General features: G+C 37.7%; 1 protein-coding gene and 1 long non-coding RNA gene across 3 annotated transcripts in view; one reads left to right on the top strand and one right to left on the bottom strand.

Annotated features, from left to right (window-relative positions):
• LOC138688043 (uncharacterized) overlaps positions 1-10,706 on the top strand; it is a 31,634-nt gene extending 20,928 nt beyond the window's left edge. Inside the window, exons 3-5 of the long non-coding RNA XR_011327094.1 lie at positions 8,562-8,792; positions 9,266-9,400; positions 10,275-10,706. This is a non-coding gene — a long non-coding RNA (uncharacterized lncRNA). The remainder of the gene's footprint in view (positions 1-8,561; positions 8,793-9,265; positions 9,401-10,274) is intronic.
• Positions 1-18,066, bottom strand: part of SLC12A1 (solute carrier family 12 member 1) — a 50,102-nt gene that overhangs the window by 25,607 nt on the left and 6,429 nt on the right. Inside the window, exons 2-14 of one of the 2 annotated variants that reach the window (XM_069798284.1) lie at positions 17,427-17,561; positions 17,135-17,210; positions 12,416-12,511; positions 11,687-11,782; positions 10,875-11,014; positions 10,281-10,391; positions 9,221-9,332; positions 8,599-8,726; positions 5,558-5,642; positions 3,695-3,846; positions 1,972-2,079; positions 1,061-1,184; positions 49-150 (exon numbers count right to left, since the gene is read on the bottom strand). In XM_069798284.1, the coding sequence (XP_069654385.1) occupies positions 49-150; positions 1,061-1,184; positions 1,972-2,079; positions 3,695-3,846; positions 5,558-5,642; positions 8,599-8,726; positions 9,221-9,332; positions 10,281-10,391; positions 10,875-11,014; positions 11,687-11,782; positions 12,416-12,511; positions 17,135-17,210; positions 17,427-17,561 (1,465 nt within the window). The remainder of the gene's footprint in view (positions 1-48; positions 151-1,060; positions 1,185-1,971; positions 2,080-3,694; positions 3,847-5,557; positions 5,643-8,598; positions 8,727-9,220; positions 9,333-10,280; positions 10,392-10,874; positions 11,015-11,686; positions 11,783-12,415; positions 12,512-17,134; positions 17,211-17,426; positions 17,562-18,066) is intronic. The other variant, XM_069798285.1, reaches the window with a different exon arrangement.

Below are 18,066 nucleotides of genomic sequence, written 5' to 3'. Positions count from 1 at the left end.
ATCAGTCTATGAAGCCCCCATTTAAATCACTGGTGAATGCAGACTCACCTGGAGATTTTGCGTATGAGGCATGAAAGCAGGAGAAATTAATCAAAGCATATGAAGCCAGGAAGAAATTTGAGATGATGGGAGCAATGGTATTCAGTTCAGCTGCAAGACACACACACACACACAGTCAGACATAGGCACCAGTTTCCTAGATTGTTGGATAGCTTTTTCTTGACGATGCATTAAGTCTGGACATTGTCTGAAACTGTCATCCAGGAAAAGCTTGGGTATTTTCCTTGTGGTACTAATTTAAGGCCACCTTGATACACCTTCATTCATATTAAGTAGTATCTGCTGATGCTGATTTTAATACCATTTTGTGCTATGCAAGGTTATGCTTGATACTCTGATTCGACAGACTGGCTCTTAATGATGTAGCTCTCATGTAAATTTCAGAATTTTAAATACATAATTGAGAGGACTTATAGTTAAAACTTACTGGTTTGCTATTGAAATGGCAATCTGAATTATCTCTGCTAAACTTCCCATTTATTTAGTGTCACATAGTTTGAACTTCCAATCTTGGAAAAAATAATGTAAAAATCCCCACACCCCTAAATATGGTAGCTGGGATTTTCTACCACCGAGGCTGGCAAAGTGGGATGTGCTTTGGAGCCGACTGTGGGGAAGGCTTGGCAGAGTAGGCTTCCTAATTATCTCAGAATTACCTCAGAGCTATGTGCAATATAAACTAGAAAACAATTTTCAAAGTTGGTGACTTTGCCTTATTTTACATAGTTCTAAGCACTGCTCTCTTCCAGTGAACAAGGATTGCACTTACTCTGCATCTTTGAAAATGCGGCTGTGGTGGTGTTACTAGAGTCCCTGTTGGTTTCTTTTTGCCGCCTTTAAGAATAATGGAATTGCTACCAGGGCTTTGAGTGTGCTTGGGCTTAGGTCAGAGCTTACCTGACTGGAATTTTTTCTAACCATAGCTAATCATTGTATTAAAATATCGGTTTATATAATTTCAGAACATGAGATTACAACAGTTGTGTAATGATATACAAACCAATCAAAATGAATGCCATAGCAATCACGAAAGTGAGAACATATCCCCTGATGGGCTCGTTGTTTTTTCCGTATCCTTTGGCAAAGAAGTGGAGCCCTTTGTAGACATTGTCCTTGCAAAGAGCCTGGTAGACAAATCAGAACATAATTCTGTTAAGCAGTGCTTTCTTGCATCAGAAGTTCACTGCCTGTGAGTGACAGCTTGCTAGGCTTTTGCTAAACAGAAATTAAATCTATCTAGTACTTCAAGTACATCTACTGTTATGGCACATAAACATTCAAATAAGGTGGTAAGCAAATATCCTACTATATTATTGTATAGCGGGAAAACAGAATCACAGACATCTAATGCTTATTCAGTGCTTTAAAAAAAAGATTAACTGAATAGCTAAACAAAGTGTAAATTGGAGGAAACTGAAGCACAAATCAGTGGCTTGGTCTAAGTTGTACAAGTTATCTTTCTGTCCCGTGCCCTCTGTTCCCATTCTGTCCACACTGCTGCTGCCCAAATGGCTTCTGGACAGCCCATTTGAGCACACCTGCGAGCACATGACTCTTACAGTCCTGAGGGCTCCTGTATATTCCTGGCACTCCTGTGCTTACAGGATGGCTTTCTGTAAGAAGATAGAAGTGGTCCTGAAAGTAGCCTTGAAGCTATCTATAACAAGCACACATGTATGCCTTGCTCCTGCAGCAAAGCTGAGTTCTGACCAAAGGAACATTATCACCCTTGTATGAGGGTGGTAAGACCTGGCTGTTTCTGTTGAAAAACATTCTACGTACTGTTTTCCCTGCCTCTTCCCCCCACATGTATCAGTGTTTATATATATATCATTGGGCACATAGAGTTCAGCTAAATTTTATGTCTTTGAAGTAAGACAGAGTATAAGGAAATGAATAGTTCAATTTTACCTGGAAAACTTTGGGTGCGCTGACAAGAGATGCTAGAGCTGATGACAGAGTAGCAGAAAAGATGCCAGCTGTGATGAGAGGACCAAAGCCAGACACCATGCTCATCACCTTCAGGAAAAAAAGAAGGGAAAAAGAATAGTCAGGCTTGCATTTGGATATACTTTTTGATCACAGACCCATTTTAATACTCTGTTTCTACATGTCTCTGCTTTTCATGGTTCTAAACTCAATATACTACAAACCAACTGTGAAGTAGGGAAATACTGTTATTCCCGTTTTAGTAAAAAGCAATGGAGGTGTAGCCAAATTTTTATACAAGAGTGCAGCTGTCTGCTGAGGCAGATGAGTACTCTGTGAGATTTTCTCACCTCCTTTACTAACTGGTTGCTATAAGTAACAGCCGCTACTTGATGAGTAAATAGTCAGCTTGTAGCAAGAAGGGAAAATGGAAATGGCATGAAAAAGCACCAAAGTATGAAATGTGGTTGGAGGCACTTTCTTTGTTTTTTTCTTGATTATTTAATATGGCTAAAAAGAGAGAAAATGCCCAACTGTGCTGGCATAACAGCAGTGCTGCAAACAGTAATTATGGTCACTGTCAGGCCTCCCTCAGCCTTCCCAGAGGGGCTGCACTGGCCTCTGCAACCACTGAGGCAAAAGGGTTGTTGAGAAGCACCAGACAAGGAAGCTAAAAGATGAAGTGGACAGATGTGAGTGCCAGATACTTCTTGGTGTGTAGGAAGTACTCTAGGAAAGAAAGCAGTTAATCCTGGAGATTTGTCAGATGAAGACATATTTTTTTCTGACTATAGTCTGGCAAAGATAAATGCAAGAAGTGAAATTCTGTTTATGGCTGTAGGGACGTCACTGATTTTAAGGGTTGCCCTGAGTCTGGGCAGCTGAACTGAGGTGGAAGAGAGGATGGCAGATGACCAAGAAAGGAAGGAAAAGTAGTCTGTGACAGGGGCAGCATATCCCTTTTAAGGTGGTTACCCAGCCCTGTCATTTATCAGAACCAGCTGAGAAAAAAGCAAGTGACTTTAAAAGCTACAAATGACTAGTTGAAAAGCAAGTGCAGGTGAGTGGTGAGCTCCTCTCGTGGGCTGTGAAGCATAGGGGCTGAACAGACATCTGGGAGCTGTGGTTGTCAGGCTGCAGAAGAACTGCTTTACTTTGATGCTTTGCCTAAGCTTTATTTTGAAGAATAGAAATGGCAGTCTTTCTGTGGCCTAGGAGAAAGACCCTGCTACTTCTCACTTGATTTTTCACTTGACTATTTTTGGATACTTTTTTTTAAGAAGTCAGAACTCCAGTTTTTGCACCGTGGCACAAACCTTTAACAGTGACCACAGCACCCCTGAGGTAAAATCACATCCATGTGTAAAGAGCAGTGAGATGAGTTGCTCTTTTAACAGGAGTTCCTGAGGTCTCTGTTAAGTCTAGATTTTGAGTTTGAAGATGTTACAACATATACTGCTTCATGGTACTTGTTGAAAGAGGAGGTAAAGACCTTACCGGAGTGCTGGGAAGGCTAGTGATGGGCAGTATGAAGGTACTGTGGAATGCGGGGGACTTTTCCCTTTGATTGTTCTTATAGTTTTTTACTTTTTTAGATAAAAGTGGATGTCCTGTTGCAGTTACTTGTTAGCAAATAATGAGTTTGCATGTTTGTACTTATGTATTCATGTATAGCTTATGATTATATGTATTATCTCATTAAAACCTGAAAATTATTCATCAGCCCATAATCACATGGCTGACTTGCACATCTGGAAAAATCATAGCCTAGGCTGCAGGCAGATGATCCATTGCAGCTCATTCCTGGTACAACTGTATCATTGATGTTCCCAGTAGCATCTCGTACAACACAGGAGGCTGTGGAAACAATGATAGATTATTATTTTCCTTCCACGTGACATCAGAAGAATGTTCTTGCCACGCTTTGACTCTTAGTCTGCGCACATTTTGTACAACTGCTGCCTTAGTCTCATCCCAAAGAGGAACGTTTCACGCTGGGCAGAGATTTCTTCCCTGCAGCGTGGCTTAGTTTCTCACATTGTCTGTAAGCAAATATTTACTTCTGTTACTTTTAAAATAATCAGCCAGTTTACTAATGAGGACTAGCATATTTCTGAGAGCAGAGAACCAGACAGAGATCAACAATGACTTAAGTAACTCAGAAGTATATTGTCTGCCTATGACCACTTCTACAAGTGCCAGTATTCAAAGGAACCTGGTCAGTGAGGGTCTAAGTTCTAGGCATACACATTTTTTTTTGTTTAACAAGGACATGCAATTGCTTTAGAGACCGAGATCCTCAGCTGCTCAAATTGTTGTAGCCCTACTGATACCAATATGGTGAAAAAAACTTTAAACAGGAGAAATGGCCTATATTTTCTTTTGCTTTTATTAATATTTATGCTGTCTTTGCTTGCTTGCCACCAGAAATGGGAAGAAATATATGGAGTTAACTTAGAGCGCTGATCTTAACATCTTTACCAGCCAAAATGTAAGTTTATATGGTATCTTCAAATATGTCAAAAACATTGTTATTGAGAGTCCCAAAGTAACCATTATCTATTTAGCAAACCAATATGCAAACAGAAAGAAAAAAAAAATATTGCACTGAAAAATAGACAGCTCTGAAGCTGAAATACAGCTATTGCTTGTGAGAACAGAACAGTGCATTAACACAGATTTATAATAGAAAGTGAAGAATGACTACTTCAAGTTTAATTGCAGGGGAAATCTTGATCCAAATAATGCAATAACCTGAGCTGCAGCTTGACTCCAGTATTCTGCCTTTTGCATAAAGCAGAAGAACCACAGAATTCTGGAGGACTTGAGATTCATCTCCAAGAAAAGGGAGCACCCCACAGGGCTTTATGCAATATTGAGGTATTCGCTCATAAGGAAGAGTGTCATTTACAACACTCTTTCTTACAGTACTATTAAAATAGAAAAAGTAAAATATTTTTCTTGAACGGAGATTTATTGTATCCTTGTAATGAGAATTTAATTGCATATTCCTTCAACACAGTTCATGGCTTCAGTACAGGTTCCCCTTTTACTCTTGTGCCCATTTTGTTACCTCACATTCCAGTATTGTAGAGCACCTTGTCATGTAGTGCATCTTCTTTAAGACAGGCAATTGATTTCTGTCTTTGACATATAACATATAAAATGTGTGTGTTACTCATGAGTGCTCAGTAAGGCTAGTGAGAGCAAGTAGAAGCCATGTGAAATTTCAGTGTGAATGAGGAACAAAAGATCAGCAGATTGATCAGAGGTTCCTTTAATCTTTACTATGCTCATGGATACTATATGCTAGTGGTCTTTGTCACCGAATCAAATGCAAAAGTAACCATACAAGTTATATGAAAGTCCAGCTGCCAAATAGGGACTTTTGTTTCTGCTGGTTGCTGCTTTTTTCCCCACTGTTTTTACATACAGTAAAATCAAAACAGCTATCTCTCTACATAATGAATCCACAGGATGAAAAAACAGTGAGGTTCATTTGTGTACCAGGCTTTCAAACTTTTTTAACTGTATAAATTAAGACATGAAGCAGAGGTTCTGTACTTACCTGCACATATTGCAACGCCAATGTAAGCAACTGTTGTAATCAGAATGGCCAGCATTGTTCCTCTGGGTATTGCATCTTGTGGATCCTTAAAACAAAGCAGTGACCCGAAAAACACCGTGAGTTTGTGTGCTGCAGTCTGATTGCATTTGCATGCTAGGGAGCCCTGCCACATTGTGATATGAAGATACCTTTAGAGGGTAGATTTTTATCACTTAGACCTGCACCAACTTTTGCTGTCCCAGCACGTAGATAGTGAAGCAGTCCTGTGGTACAGCACTCATATCCTGGACATAGTGAAGTATATTCTGCAGGAGCAGAGGTCACATTTATAGCATCAGGAGAGTCCTGAGCTCTGCATTTCTGGGAGCTCCAAACTCTCTTTATGTTGCAATGGGCTTTATTTTAATGTTTAATGATATAATGGGTAAACAGTTACTAAACTAACCATCAAACTCCTGTGGATGACAAGACAGGCCCATTTTTGGTTAATCGGTAAGATAGATGCAGACAGTCGCCCTGTACAGAATACAGTACTTTTGTGATTAGCAACTAGTAATTGTTAGTTGTGTCTTGACAACAGGCTACTTCCTTTCACTGCTTTGACTTTTAATTTAGGTAATTTAATAAGGCTGGGTTATAATGCTTACAGACTGGATCACAACAGTATTGGCTTCGATCATGCAACAGTAAGTAAGAGTCCAAAGATCTGCTTTATACATTATAATTTTAAAGGGGATTTTAATACTAGCCAGCCTTACAATTTAGCATGTGCTTGTTTATGCTAGGAAGCACTTTTTATGAATTGTTGTCTTATGTTGGTTTAGTGAGGTTTTTTCAGTCAAAGATGCATGGAATGCATTTTAAGCCACAGAATTTTGTACTTTTATAACTATGCTTGTTGCATGGGAAAAAAACCGCAAAATACAAATTCGGAGTGTCGTGTGAAACATGGATGAACGACTTAACTGTGTTAATAATTAATGTAATTTTTAAATGAGGTAAGGATTTATTGAGCTGAAAAATAATTGCAAAGTCACTTCAGCTGCATAAGACCTTTTGCCCTCAGATCATAGTAACTTTAATTTATACAGTTCTGGTATGCATGTCTTAGGTCATTGTTTTTGTGGAGTCTCGTGCTGCAATCTTTAACACTGTAACATTACATCTTAGGGTTAAATCTTCTTACAGCTTTTCAATTTTTTAATTTCATCAATAATTAAACACATACTTAATATGCTGTTAGCACTTTAGGGCCTGCTCCAAAACCCACTGAAGTCACTAGGAAGACAAGCTGGTTCTGTAAGTGAGCTTTGGACTAGGCCTCTACTTGAGTGTGTAGCAGCTACAGAAGCATGTATGCAGGTATTTGCAACAAATTCTGAAGAAAGTTTGGTCAATTTTACACTTTGAAAATACTTCTTAGCTTGTCTTTTAGGTTTCTGGAGAGGCTGGTTAATTTAATTAGACCTGTTTAATGCATCTAAACATGCTCAGCAGGGAGTCTGCAGCCTGGAGGACTTGGTTATAGAAATCCACTTATTGCCAGACTGGAGCAACTGCAGAGAGCCAACGGGACAACTGCTTCCCTTGGTCTGCTCAGACTCTTTCAAATACCTTATGAAAGAAGTGCTGCTGCTTTGGGAGCTTGCCATGTATAGCGAGCACCATATATGGCAAAATAATTATTTTTGTTTGATAAAAGGATGGAGATTGTGTGAGGTTGATTCAGTCTTGCTGGACAGAAGTACAATTATTTTTGTTTTTTTAATTAGAAATGGAATCTTATAGACGCTATTAACGGCTCAGTTTCTACATATTTCTCTCTGTGCTTGGCTTCAAAAGCAGTCCTGAAAACAAAGGAGATGAGGCATGCAACTCAGTGTGAGGAAGCTGTCAGGGTTGGTAGGATCTGGTGAACTTGTAACTACTGTGCCAATACAGAAATAACAGACCTTTGGTTGAATCCTTAAGGTGTACATGACAATGGGTCTATATGATAATGCCAAATAACTTCATTTGACATGCTTGGGTTATCAAGGTGTGAGCCACATCTTTTTGGTGACTTTTTTTTCTTTTGGGGGTGGGTTTTTGTTTGTTTGGGTGTTTTGTTTTGTTTTGTTGTTTTTTAGTATTCGATTGTAAAACTTGAGTTATGGATACCCCTGGTGCATTTCTGAATTTCTTGTAATATTATGAAGTATTGCATTGCTCCACATTTACTAGGGATGTTTTACCAAATGCTTTGCTAAGCTTTGAATTACTTCAGCTTTGTGTTTGGCTTTAAACACTCTTTGCATTAAATACACTGTGCAAAGCCATGAAAACTAGAGGGCACTCACAGTTAAAACTAAATTCCTTTCGCTAATTTACCGGTATGTTTAGATACTAGAAATACCATCTTGTACAACTGCTATACTGCAAGAGGAGAGTGGGGACCTGACAGAATGGCCGCAGCAAGACAGTTGGGCAGCCTTGGACCTCCTTTCCCTTTCTCTTCAGACTCCTTTCTTTTGTCACAGCGGCAAACCTGCAGCTTTTCCTTTGAGCAGCAGTAGTGACATGGGATTGGGACACAGTTGCTTTCATTAAATGGTCTGTTTGCTCTGCCCTTGCTATGACCCTGAATAGAAAAAGCTGGTCTCTGCTGATTCTTGTGAGTACAAACATGAGCTTTACAGGTATGCTTTTTGGGATGATGTTTTAGGAGATTTTGCAAAATAAGAGTGCCAAGAGATACACATGTAGTTTCTTTTATGTCATGTGCTGCTAATGGACCATTAATGATATATTATTACAGGTTATTGAAACATGCTTTTAAATGATATAGCAACCCAAATCTAAATGCAGTAATTTCTGTAAATAGCATTATGAGAGAAAATGTGAACAGATGTTTTTAAATAATAAAGCAGGTACTTAAAAGTGAGAGTTTTGCTTCCCAAAATAAGACATGATTTAAAACTGAATACAGTGTTGATTCATAATTTGTTTTCTTGTTCTTTTTCAGCCTACAGCTAGTATTATGAAGTTAATGAAATACATACTTTCAGATCTCCTGAGATATTGGCTCCTGCAAGAATGCCAGTGGCAGCTGGGAAAAAAATGGCAAACACCGAGAAAAATCCTTCTCCACTTCTGAAATCTGGTCCAAAGTTTTCTGCAAATATCGATGCTGCAAATATAGGTGAAAATGAAATACACTACCAGGACTTGATTCCAAAGTTACTTAATGAAGGAGGTAAATAAGCTAGTCTTTCACGTCTGGACAACTGGGTTTGAAGCTGTCTCATATCATAAGCAAAGTGAATTTGATTTCCTTAGTCTGGTCCCCAGTAGGATGTACTTGTCTGCATCTCAGAGCTACAGGTCCATATTGAAGTGACAGGAGTGTCACTACAGCACTTGCACTTAGCTCTGTGTAAAAGTTTGTCTGTGCTCTGCTGATATATAAATGACTCAAGCTGCAGCTAACTGTGCTGTCAGCTTCAGCAGCAGAGAGACAGACTCAAAATTAAAGATGAAATAAATTCCCTTGGTTTGCAAGCTTACTTAAACTCAGGCAGAAGATCCTGATCTTGTGACCTTTTTCAGTGGAATCCTTAACTCAGTATGAAGCCAAAAAGAATGCAAACGTACTATTTTATGATAGATAGCAAGGTTACTTGCCTTGGTAATTAAAAAAGCCTCTTGCCTTCTTTTCGTTGTTGGTAGGAATGACTGTCCCAATAAAGAAGTTTGCAATGGCAACAAGGAGAACAACTAGAAGAATAACTTGTGCCTATTAATAGAAACAAAAAGAGTTTCCTGGTGATTTTAATTTGCAGTGACTGTGGAGATGGCTGTATAGTAAGTTATCTGTATGTGTTCCCTATGACAGATTACTAATTTCTGTAGTTTTTGAAAATACCAGGAATCAAGATAGCTGAATCAGCTAATGATAACAGCAGATAGTTTTTACTAAGGGCGTTATGAAATATATAGTTCTAATTTAATTTTATGTTAGTTTCTTTACAAGAAAAAGCAAAACGAACAGCTAATGCATTAATATCAAGTATAAGACATTTTTATATTGTTATAAAATTTGTTTAGTTGCAGTGGGTTGTCACTTCAAGGGTTATAATATCTAATTATTTTTCTGATCTCTTTTACAAGTAGTTCTAGTCTGCATCACAGCAGAATGTAAAAATAAGAGTGCTATTCTGGACCTGATTTCAATAGCTGTATTCCACCCTCTAAAGTATTTCAATTTGAATTTCCATTTTGAGCTTTTTTTTACAGGGGAAGGAATAGCAGAAATCATTAGAGATTAAGGAATGGATAGCAAATAGAGCTCTTCTGCTGAGTGGGGCTTGAGAGAGTACAGTGATAAAACCATATATTGTTTTTACTACTGTTTATTCTGTCAAGCTGCATCAAAAATAAGGGCAAAAGGGGCACTTACCCAAGGCTCTAAATGATGCCATGAATTATAAAAATCAATATAATCAAGCTGTCTGCAGAACACAAACTTCCTCTTCCCTTTTAAATGTATGTTCAAGGAAGAGCATGGAGTAATTGTGCTTTCATTGAATGTAATGATTAAACTGCTATTGCTTTTAGAAAGATTAAGCATAAACTGAAACTGAGTGCTTTTAAAAATCCCACCTCCTGTATAGCATTCCTCACACACAAATGCTGTACAGTAGTCTAATATACTGCTTGCTTTTATGTTCTTTTAAAGGTTTACCTTTGCTTCCCATTCCATGCCAGCAACAGAGATGCCGAGAAGACATACAACAGTTATGGTACCTATTATTCTGATGTCATTGGACTCATCTACCATCAGTGTATCACTCTCCTGAAAGCAGTAGGAAATGTTTGTTATTAGAACCAGTCTTTCTCTGCCCAACTGGAGAGATCAGGTAACAAGGTGAGAGAAAGCAGGAGCTGTCAAAGTTTCAGAGATTTGCAAGACCGAGTGTTTGTATTTCATGTTCCACCTGGCTCTTCGTAGTTGGGGTTATTTGGCTGTCTAATTAGATGTCTGTTCCTTTTCTGATTTTGAGATTCTTGTTGAGAAATGTATGAGAGATTTCCATAAGGCAGAAATAAAGGAGAAGCACTCTATGGCATGTTCAGGCAAACCAGCTTCTTCCCTGCTAAAGATGTCCCTCAAGCCTTAGCTAAAAAGGTGTCACCACTTAAACAAATATATTATATTAAAAAACCCCCAAACAAACAAAATCAAAACAAACAAAAAAAGCCCCACAAAGCAAAAAAAGCCCCACAGAACAAAAAAACCAAAACAATTTAATCATATACATGAAACATCTACATTTACCTTAAGAAGTTCTACAACTGTTTCAGCAAATCCAACTACATACATAGCAACTGCCACTGCGTTCGCAAAAGCAAAGATAAGTCCAATAGATCCACCAAACTCTGGGCCTAGACTTCTTGAGATAAGATAGTATGCTCCACCTGCAGACAAAAATTATTGTTATTTCAGCACAGCTAAATGCTCAGGTTTTGCTCATTTTTCTCACATAAGCAATATTACAGGAATCTCTGCTTTTAGCCTAACAAACATAATCAATATTTGCCCTATATTAATAGAGGACATTGATAAAAAAAGGAATGTGCTTTGAACTGGTTCTGCCTTCAGACTTTTCTGTATGCCTTTCTATTGCAGAAATCTTTTTAGTGCATATTAGCATGCAAAACTGGACCTTCAAATAATTTTTCATGATACATAATATAGTAACACAGAACAGAGAGAACGTCACTTCCAGACAGGTTCTAATTTACTTGGAACTATCCCAATGTTAGCATGAAAGACCATATTCTGTGGTACATTGTTAAAGCTCCTTCATAGTGATGCAGTGAATCTTTAATCTTTTTTGCACATCACCATAAATGGAGCATATTACTTTGTCAGTTAATTATTTCATCTCATCCCTCCGACACTTAATATTTATGTCAGGAAGTGTTTAAGATTATATACATTTTAATTTACTGTTGATCCATTGAGAGAGATTACTCTAAATACATTTATTATTGCTTTGCTTATAACACAGTTATCTCAATTCCGTTTTTTTTTCCTAATCCAAATCTGCAGATTTTAGTATTTTTCATGAGATCATATTCACTTACCTCCTCTTACTACTCCATTAGTGCAAATGGCAGACATGGAGATACCTGTTAATGTTGTTACTACTACACTCAGACCAATAACTGTGATTCCAAGACCTGAAAGATCCGAAAAGAAAGTATATTCAAGTGTATTCAAATACCTGTTCTGCTTAAATGATGTAGTAAGAACTTGCCATTTTCCACAGAGGTTAGCGCAGTCCAGTTATAACTTTAAGGCTCTGAAATGTACTAAAACTTTCATAAAATACCTGACATGCGCTTTTCGAGCAAAATTATTTACTTATCTTCCAAGGAGTGGCTGAAATGTAAGGAGTTGTATAAAGAAGGTATTAAATTGAAGATAATCCACTGATATGCATCAGTCTTTAAAATGAGAGGAAGAGATGCCTCATGCTCAGTTTGTCCAAGGATGCCCAACCTGGAATGCTCTGGATAAGAAAGACCTGCTGAAAGGTAACAGAACTCCATGAAAAGCCAGAAGCCATCCTTCACTCAGCAGTAGGCAGGAACATCTGAAACGTACTTCACAGACTGAACTGAAATCTAGGATTTATTAAAAGTGACAACTCAAACATGCCATAAATTGTGATTAGAGGTAGCTAGAATTGTTACCTTCCAGTTCCTTTAGATGTACCATTTGGTTTATCGTCCCTCTGGTTTGCCTCATATGAAAATAATACATAAAGACCTTTTGGGGCTTGAAAGCATTAGTAACCCTAAGATTTTTACCTCCACGGACAAACCCATTAGTTGCTATTGCAGAAGTTGACAACCCAGTAATTGAGGTTACCATCGTGGCGAGAAGAATTATGATTACTCCAAGACCTGTCAGTAATAAGAAGATAAAATATTTTACTCGTGTTCCATGATTCCTACAAATCATTCTCTCTTTAAATTGAATTTTCAGGCCAGAATCAGAGCAATAAACTGAAAAGATGGTTTGTTGACCACCTGCAGTTTGCAGAACATTTCCAAGGAGTCCATGTCATGGTAGTAAATTACTCCCATCAGTCTTCAAGCAGTGATTATTTCTGATAGAGTATCCTAACCACAAGTTCTCATGATTTTCAAAGGCTGGAGGAAATGAGCAAACAAGTGTCCCTTGGCATGGATGCTTATATCTGCCTTTAATATACATCCTGTCTGTAACTGAAGAGATTGACACATTAACCAGTGCTCTTGTACGAATGCTGCTGTCCTTCATCAGTTAATTAAATACTGAATCAGAGAAAGACTGACTGTATAGTTTCATAGTGCACCAGGACAAAGAGTCTATTGGGTAGAGAGGCAAGACTTGAGTGTGAGCCTTCTATATCCTTACTTGCCAAGCTATCAAGTGCTGTGCTTCCCCACCCTCTCCTCATCCCCCTCTTTCCCTGAAAAAAGTAGTTTTACTCTAATACAAGACAAACATTTGAAAATGGAAATACTCCTTTCTAGATGCCATTTACTTTAACAGGGGACCTGTAATGTATAGTCTTAGAAAACTTAGAATATTTTTTTTTAGCTGATATCAAAACATTATATAATTAAACAGAAATAATCAAACATACGAAGATCAGTGATAGGTGATTAGTTATAGGTAAACTGGGTTTCAGTTTGAGTAAGACTGAAATCTGAGTATGTTTCCAGTCTTTGGCTATATGGTCAGGTTTCTGTTAACTTTGTGAAACTGCTAGAAACTAGAAACTGTATGAGTAGGAGGTGCCTAGTATGATTTAGAACGTAGAAACATTGGTTAGAACTGACTTCTGAAGGTCTGTAGCTCAGCCTCCTAGTCATAGCAGAACTATTGCCAACACACAATTACATCAGTGATAGCTTTGGCTAGCTAGGTCTTGAAAACCTCCATGGATAAAGATCCCACAGCCTCTTTGGATTACATGTTCCAGGGCTAGACTACCTGCTCAATGAAAAAGTTTTTCTTTGTGTACAAGCTGGACCTCCCAATCTACAATTGCAGCCATTGCTTCTGTTATATTTTCTGACACTACCAAGAAGAGTTTGGCTTTGTAGTTCCAGAATACTTTCTTGTTTCAAGTCAGGTGAAGAAATAATATGACATTTTTCTCTCAATTTTATTGCTTCTATTCTCACTCCTATCTATGAGAGGAGAGGAGAAAAAAAAATTGAAAAAGAAATGAAACAATTACAATTTGGTGCCAAACATGGAATCACTTCTTAGTTTTATCTGAACTTGCTAACGCTTATGCAATAGCTCTCTTGTTTCTGTAAGGTACATAGGTCTTCACTGTGGAACTGAAGATTATACATTGCTTGTAGCAATATTTATTGACCAGGTCTCGTCCAAATTGAAACTTGGATCCTACAACTGACATCCAGCTAGAAGGACTACAAACATATTGATTTATCTGCTGTATTTCTACCTTCTGGCTTCCAGATCAGATTCCTGACTTCAGTTCATACTGTATGGTTATAGACATCCAATCCTCGAATGAATGCTCTTTGCTGCTTAAATTATAGCCATGTTATCACAATCCTTTAAGATAGAGCAGTGTAATCTGTGAGATATAAATGATATATAACAGTGTAGGATATTTAAAGTGATTTGAGCCTCTAATAAATCATGTTTATCCTATTGATTTCTGAACTCCTACTATAGCTAGTCATGCGCCTATTTTGTATGCAGGTCTGTATAAAAAAATCCAAATGGTGATTCCTTTTGGTCAGCTACCATTACATAGAAGGATATTGTTAAACCATGCAAATTTTGTGCGCGAGAAGTGGCTGAATATGACTTTTAATCAGCTGTTAACTCTTAAATTGCATAAATTAGACACATTATTCTTAATGTAGTTTTAAAAATGTTTGGTAAGTGCATGTGCATCCTAAGGAGTACTTTTCCAGGATTTTCTATTGCATTTCACAATTCATATTAACATGTGTATGATAAATAGGGTCAGATATTTTGCTAATTTGATGAGTAATATCTGCTTTGGAAGGCTTTAATGTTAATTTAAAAAAATATTTTAACATTTAAGAAGAAAAGTGCATAAAATAAAGTGACTCAACCAAAATATCATTGTAAAATAACATGATATAACACAATTGTGATGCTCAGGGCCAGATTTTCAGTTAACATAAACTTGGTGTTTTTCCCCACCTTTGGCTAACCTTTCCATGTATAGGTACAAATATGGACTTCGGAGAGTCCCCAGGTGTTAGGTGGAAGTACCAGACTAGTTTTGCACCTGGAACCTTGTCAGGACCGTACTGTCCCTTTTTTCCCAGCTGATGATAAACAGAGAACCTTGCTGGAATGTTATTTTTTTCCCCTGTAAGAGGTTTTGTCCAAGACAGCCTATCAGGATATGGAAATAATTGAGTTTTCTCTCTTTGGCCGTCTAATGATGGGCATATAAATGGTGCCCAGATGGTGGTTTAACTGACTCATTTAATTTCCATGTTAGTAGCTGTATCCAGTGAAATCCCTGAGCCTTGGTGATGATGAGCTTCCATCACTGCTCTCCTTAAGCAACTTGGCCAGGGACTTAAAGCTCATTGCTTATAAGACATTCAGAAAATGCATTGAGAAATTATTCAAATGGAATTTGATGTCTCATTTTCAGAAGTAGAACTAACCTCCTTACATAAGGCATGCAATTTTAAAAAGCAACAGCAGAGCAATAAACCATAAGAAAGGAGAGTCTGCTTATCAATGAATTAAAATGGTAAAATTAAATGTGAAAGCAGAAAGGCTGTAACTGATGTTGGTGCAAATTAATGTTAAAATCTGATTAAAGTTTAGATTGAAAACCAGACATATGGCTGCTAAGTTAAGTTGTTCTAAAATGAATTACTCTTGCCTATGGCTATTCTCACACCTCCAAACAAAGTAATACTTCTTGATGATCTCAATAAGTTACTAAACTGCCCTTAAAAACTAATTTTGCATGAAACCCCAGAGCAAAGTCTTGGCAATATTAAGATGCAGAATTTTCATGGCAAGGCATATACTTATGAGTGCCCTGGGCTGTACGCTCTCATTTGGTATGCATCATAAATTCAGCAAGCACCCTTTTGTCAGGCACAGTGCTAGAGCCACGCTGCAAAAGTAGTAAAGTTCTTCCGCTTAGTTCTGGATCTTTTATTTTTTTGTTTTGGTTTAGTTTGGGGGTTTTTTTCTATTTGTGTCTCTGTAAGTTTGTGGCTGGATTTTTTTCTTAATAAACATTTCAATTTTTTCTCTTTTTTTTTAAAAGCTCAGTCTTGCTCAAGTGAAACTTCTGTGAAGTTACTGTATTTTGTTGGAAATGAGACTTCAACCATGCAAAGTTCTGGAGAAGTTTTGATTCAGTGTTTCATTTCACTTCCATTAACAAGGAAGTGAATGATATTTATATTCAGTCTGAATTTGAGCACTGAGTTTTATCCAAGACCAAGAGAGTTGACGCCCCAGGGCCAGAGTTTGGACTCCAGCTCGTGTCTACTTACTATTTCCATTCTGTGAGAATCCAAACTGGAATACTTGCCACCCACCCTTTGGACTGCTGTTTTTCATGAGATTTGGGTGTCAGTCAACAGTTAGGGCCCCACTATTCTAGACTGTATGATCACGTAACAGAGTGACACTGCCATCGCAGTTCACATTTCTGTGCTTCACCAGAGCAGCAGCTCTAAAGAGGAAGTTGTACCACACAACTACTGATAAGTTGCACCTTACTGAGCTGCTCTTTAAGTTGTAGAGATTCTTGCAGTGTTGTGAGCACTTTCCTCGCTCACTGGTTTCATTGAACACTCAACAACATGCTGGATGGAGGCCTCGGGGCCCAGTTTCCCAGGGACTGGGATCTGTGATTTGGATTAATTAAATTGCACAATAAAGAAGCAAAGATACAGCACACAATGAAGTGTACTTAGTTAATTTATATGAAAGCTGTAGCAGAGTTTTTAAAATTTAGTGTTTTATAGTACACTAGTATCTAGTGCTGTGCTGTAGTTAAAAATAACAAAATCCTGATGAGATGAGATGAGACCTCCTTCCAGTTCTGTTTTCATCTTTGCAGAGAAGTGTGAAGAAGCGTTGTTTTTAATATGTAGATGACAAGGTTTGGGATTCACAGATAAGCAAAGTGTGAACTCTTAAAGGTTAACTCTGTATGCACATATTAGAAATTGGCGCAAGTCGTGAAGTTTACATCTGTTACAGGATCTAAATACAAATTTCACTAAAGCTTAGAAACATTCAAATGTGATGATCATATGCATAGTTAACAGATCTATGCCTCTAAGCAGTAATTTGGCTGTGAGTCTGGAAAATTCCAATAGTTTCGAGGATTAACATCTTTTGCCCTGGCAAGCATTTGAAAACATTATTTAGCTCAACATGCAAATGCACATCTCAGATTATATATTAATCATGATTATGCATAGTTTATCCTCTTTATCCCTTTCACTGTTGAAAATGATATTTAATAAGATACGTACCAATTCCTGCTTGACCTACAATCCAGGAAAGTCGAATAAAAAGCATCACACCCCAAATATTAAGCATACATCTTACCTAGGTTTTAAACAAAAAATACTGAATTAGTGCAACGTTGAAAGTAGTGTTAACAACTGGAAGAGTGATAGTGTGCATCGTAGACTTTTTAAAAGCACCCCAAACATCCCTCAAGTCCACCTCCCTCTCTTACTTCTTGAAAGACCTTAGTGTTGCAGAACTAATCTTAAAGTTTATTTTCTTTTATTTTTTTAGAAATGCAGATAAGTTTCTCACCAGCACACCCTTCACCCATCCGAACTTGACAAATCCTGTTTTGTTTTCTTCTTCCTTGCTGACTGCTGTCTCATCTCCAGCGGTGCTTTCTCCATTAGCCATTCTCTCAACTGAGCCGGTGCTCACAGCTATGTTCTGAAGGATCACACAGAAAACAAATACATTTTTGTGCCAAGCAGTGGACACCTGGCTGCATAAGAGAGACATGAAATAAAGGAATTCCAAAGAACACCAGGTTTTACTGTCTCTGGAGTAGAGTCCAATATTCTGCTCACAACAGGCATCAGCAGGTGGGCTTGCTAACAGTAAGAAAAGATGAAAGAAATGCTTAAGCGAAGTAAATACATTATTAGATGATACTAAATTGTTTTTACTGTAAACTGTATTCAACATATATATTGTGTTGATATGTTAGTAGAGCATCTAACATAATGAGGGTCTCATGGTTGGCCTCTACATGCTGCTGCAACAATTTATGAATAATGCTAAGTGTAGAAACAGGGATAATTGCTCACTAGTGAAAAGAGACCTAGCTGAGTGCTGCATGGCAAAGTTATGTGATGAACTCTGGTGTTTTCTGTTGGATAAAGTACAAACATAATTGCAGCAGCAAATGGGTAACATATTCTTTAAAACAGTC

The sequence above is a fragment of the Haliaeetus albicilla genome, chromosome 12, assembly GCF_947461875.1.
Source record: "Haliaeetus albicilla chromosome 12, bHalAlb1.1, whole genome shotgun sequence".
NCBI classification, from domain to species: Eukaryota; Metazoa; Chordata; class Aves; order Accipitriformes; family Accipitridae; genus Haliaeetus; species Haliaeetus albicilla.
This window is presented reverse-complemented; position numbering and strand designations above follow the sequence as displayed.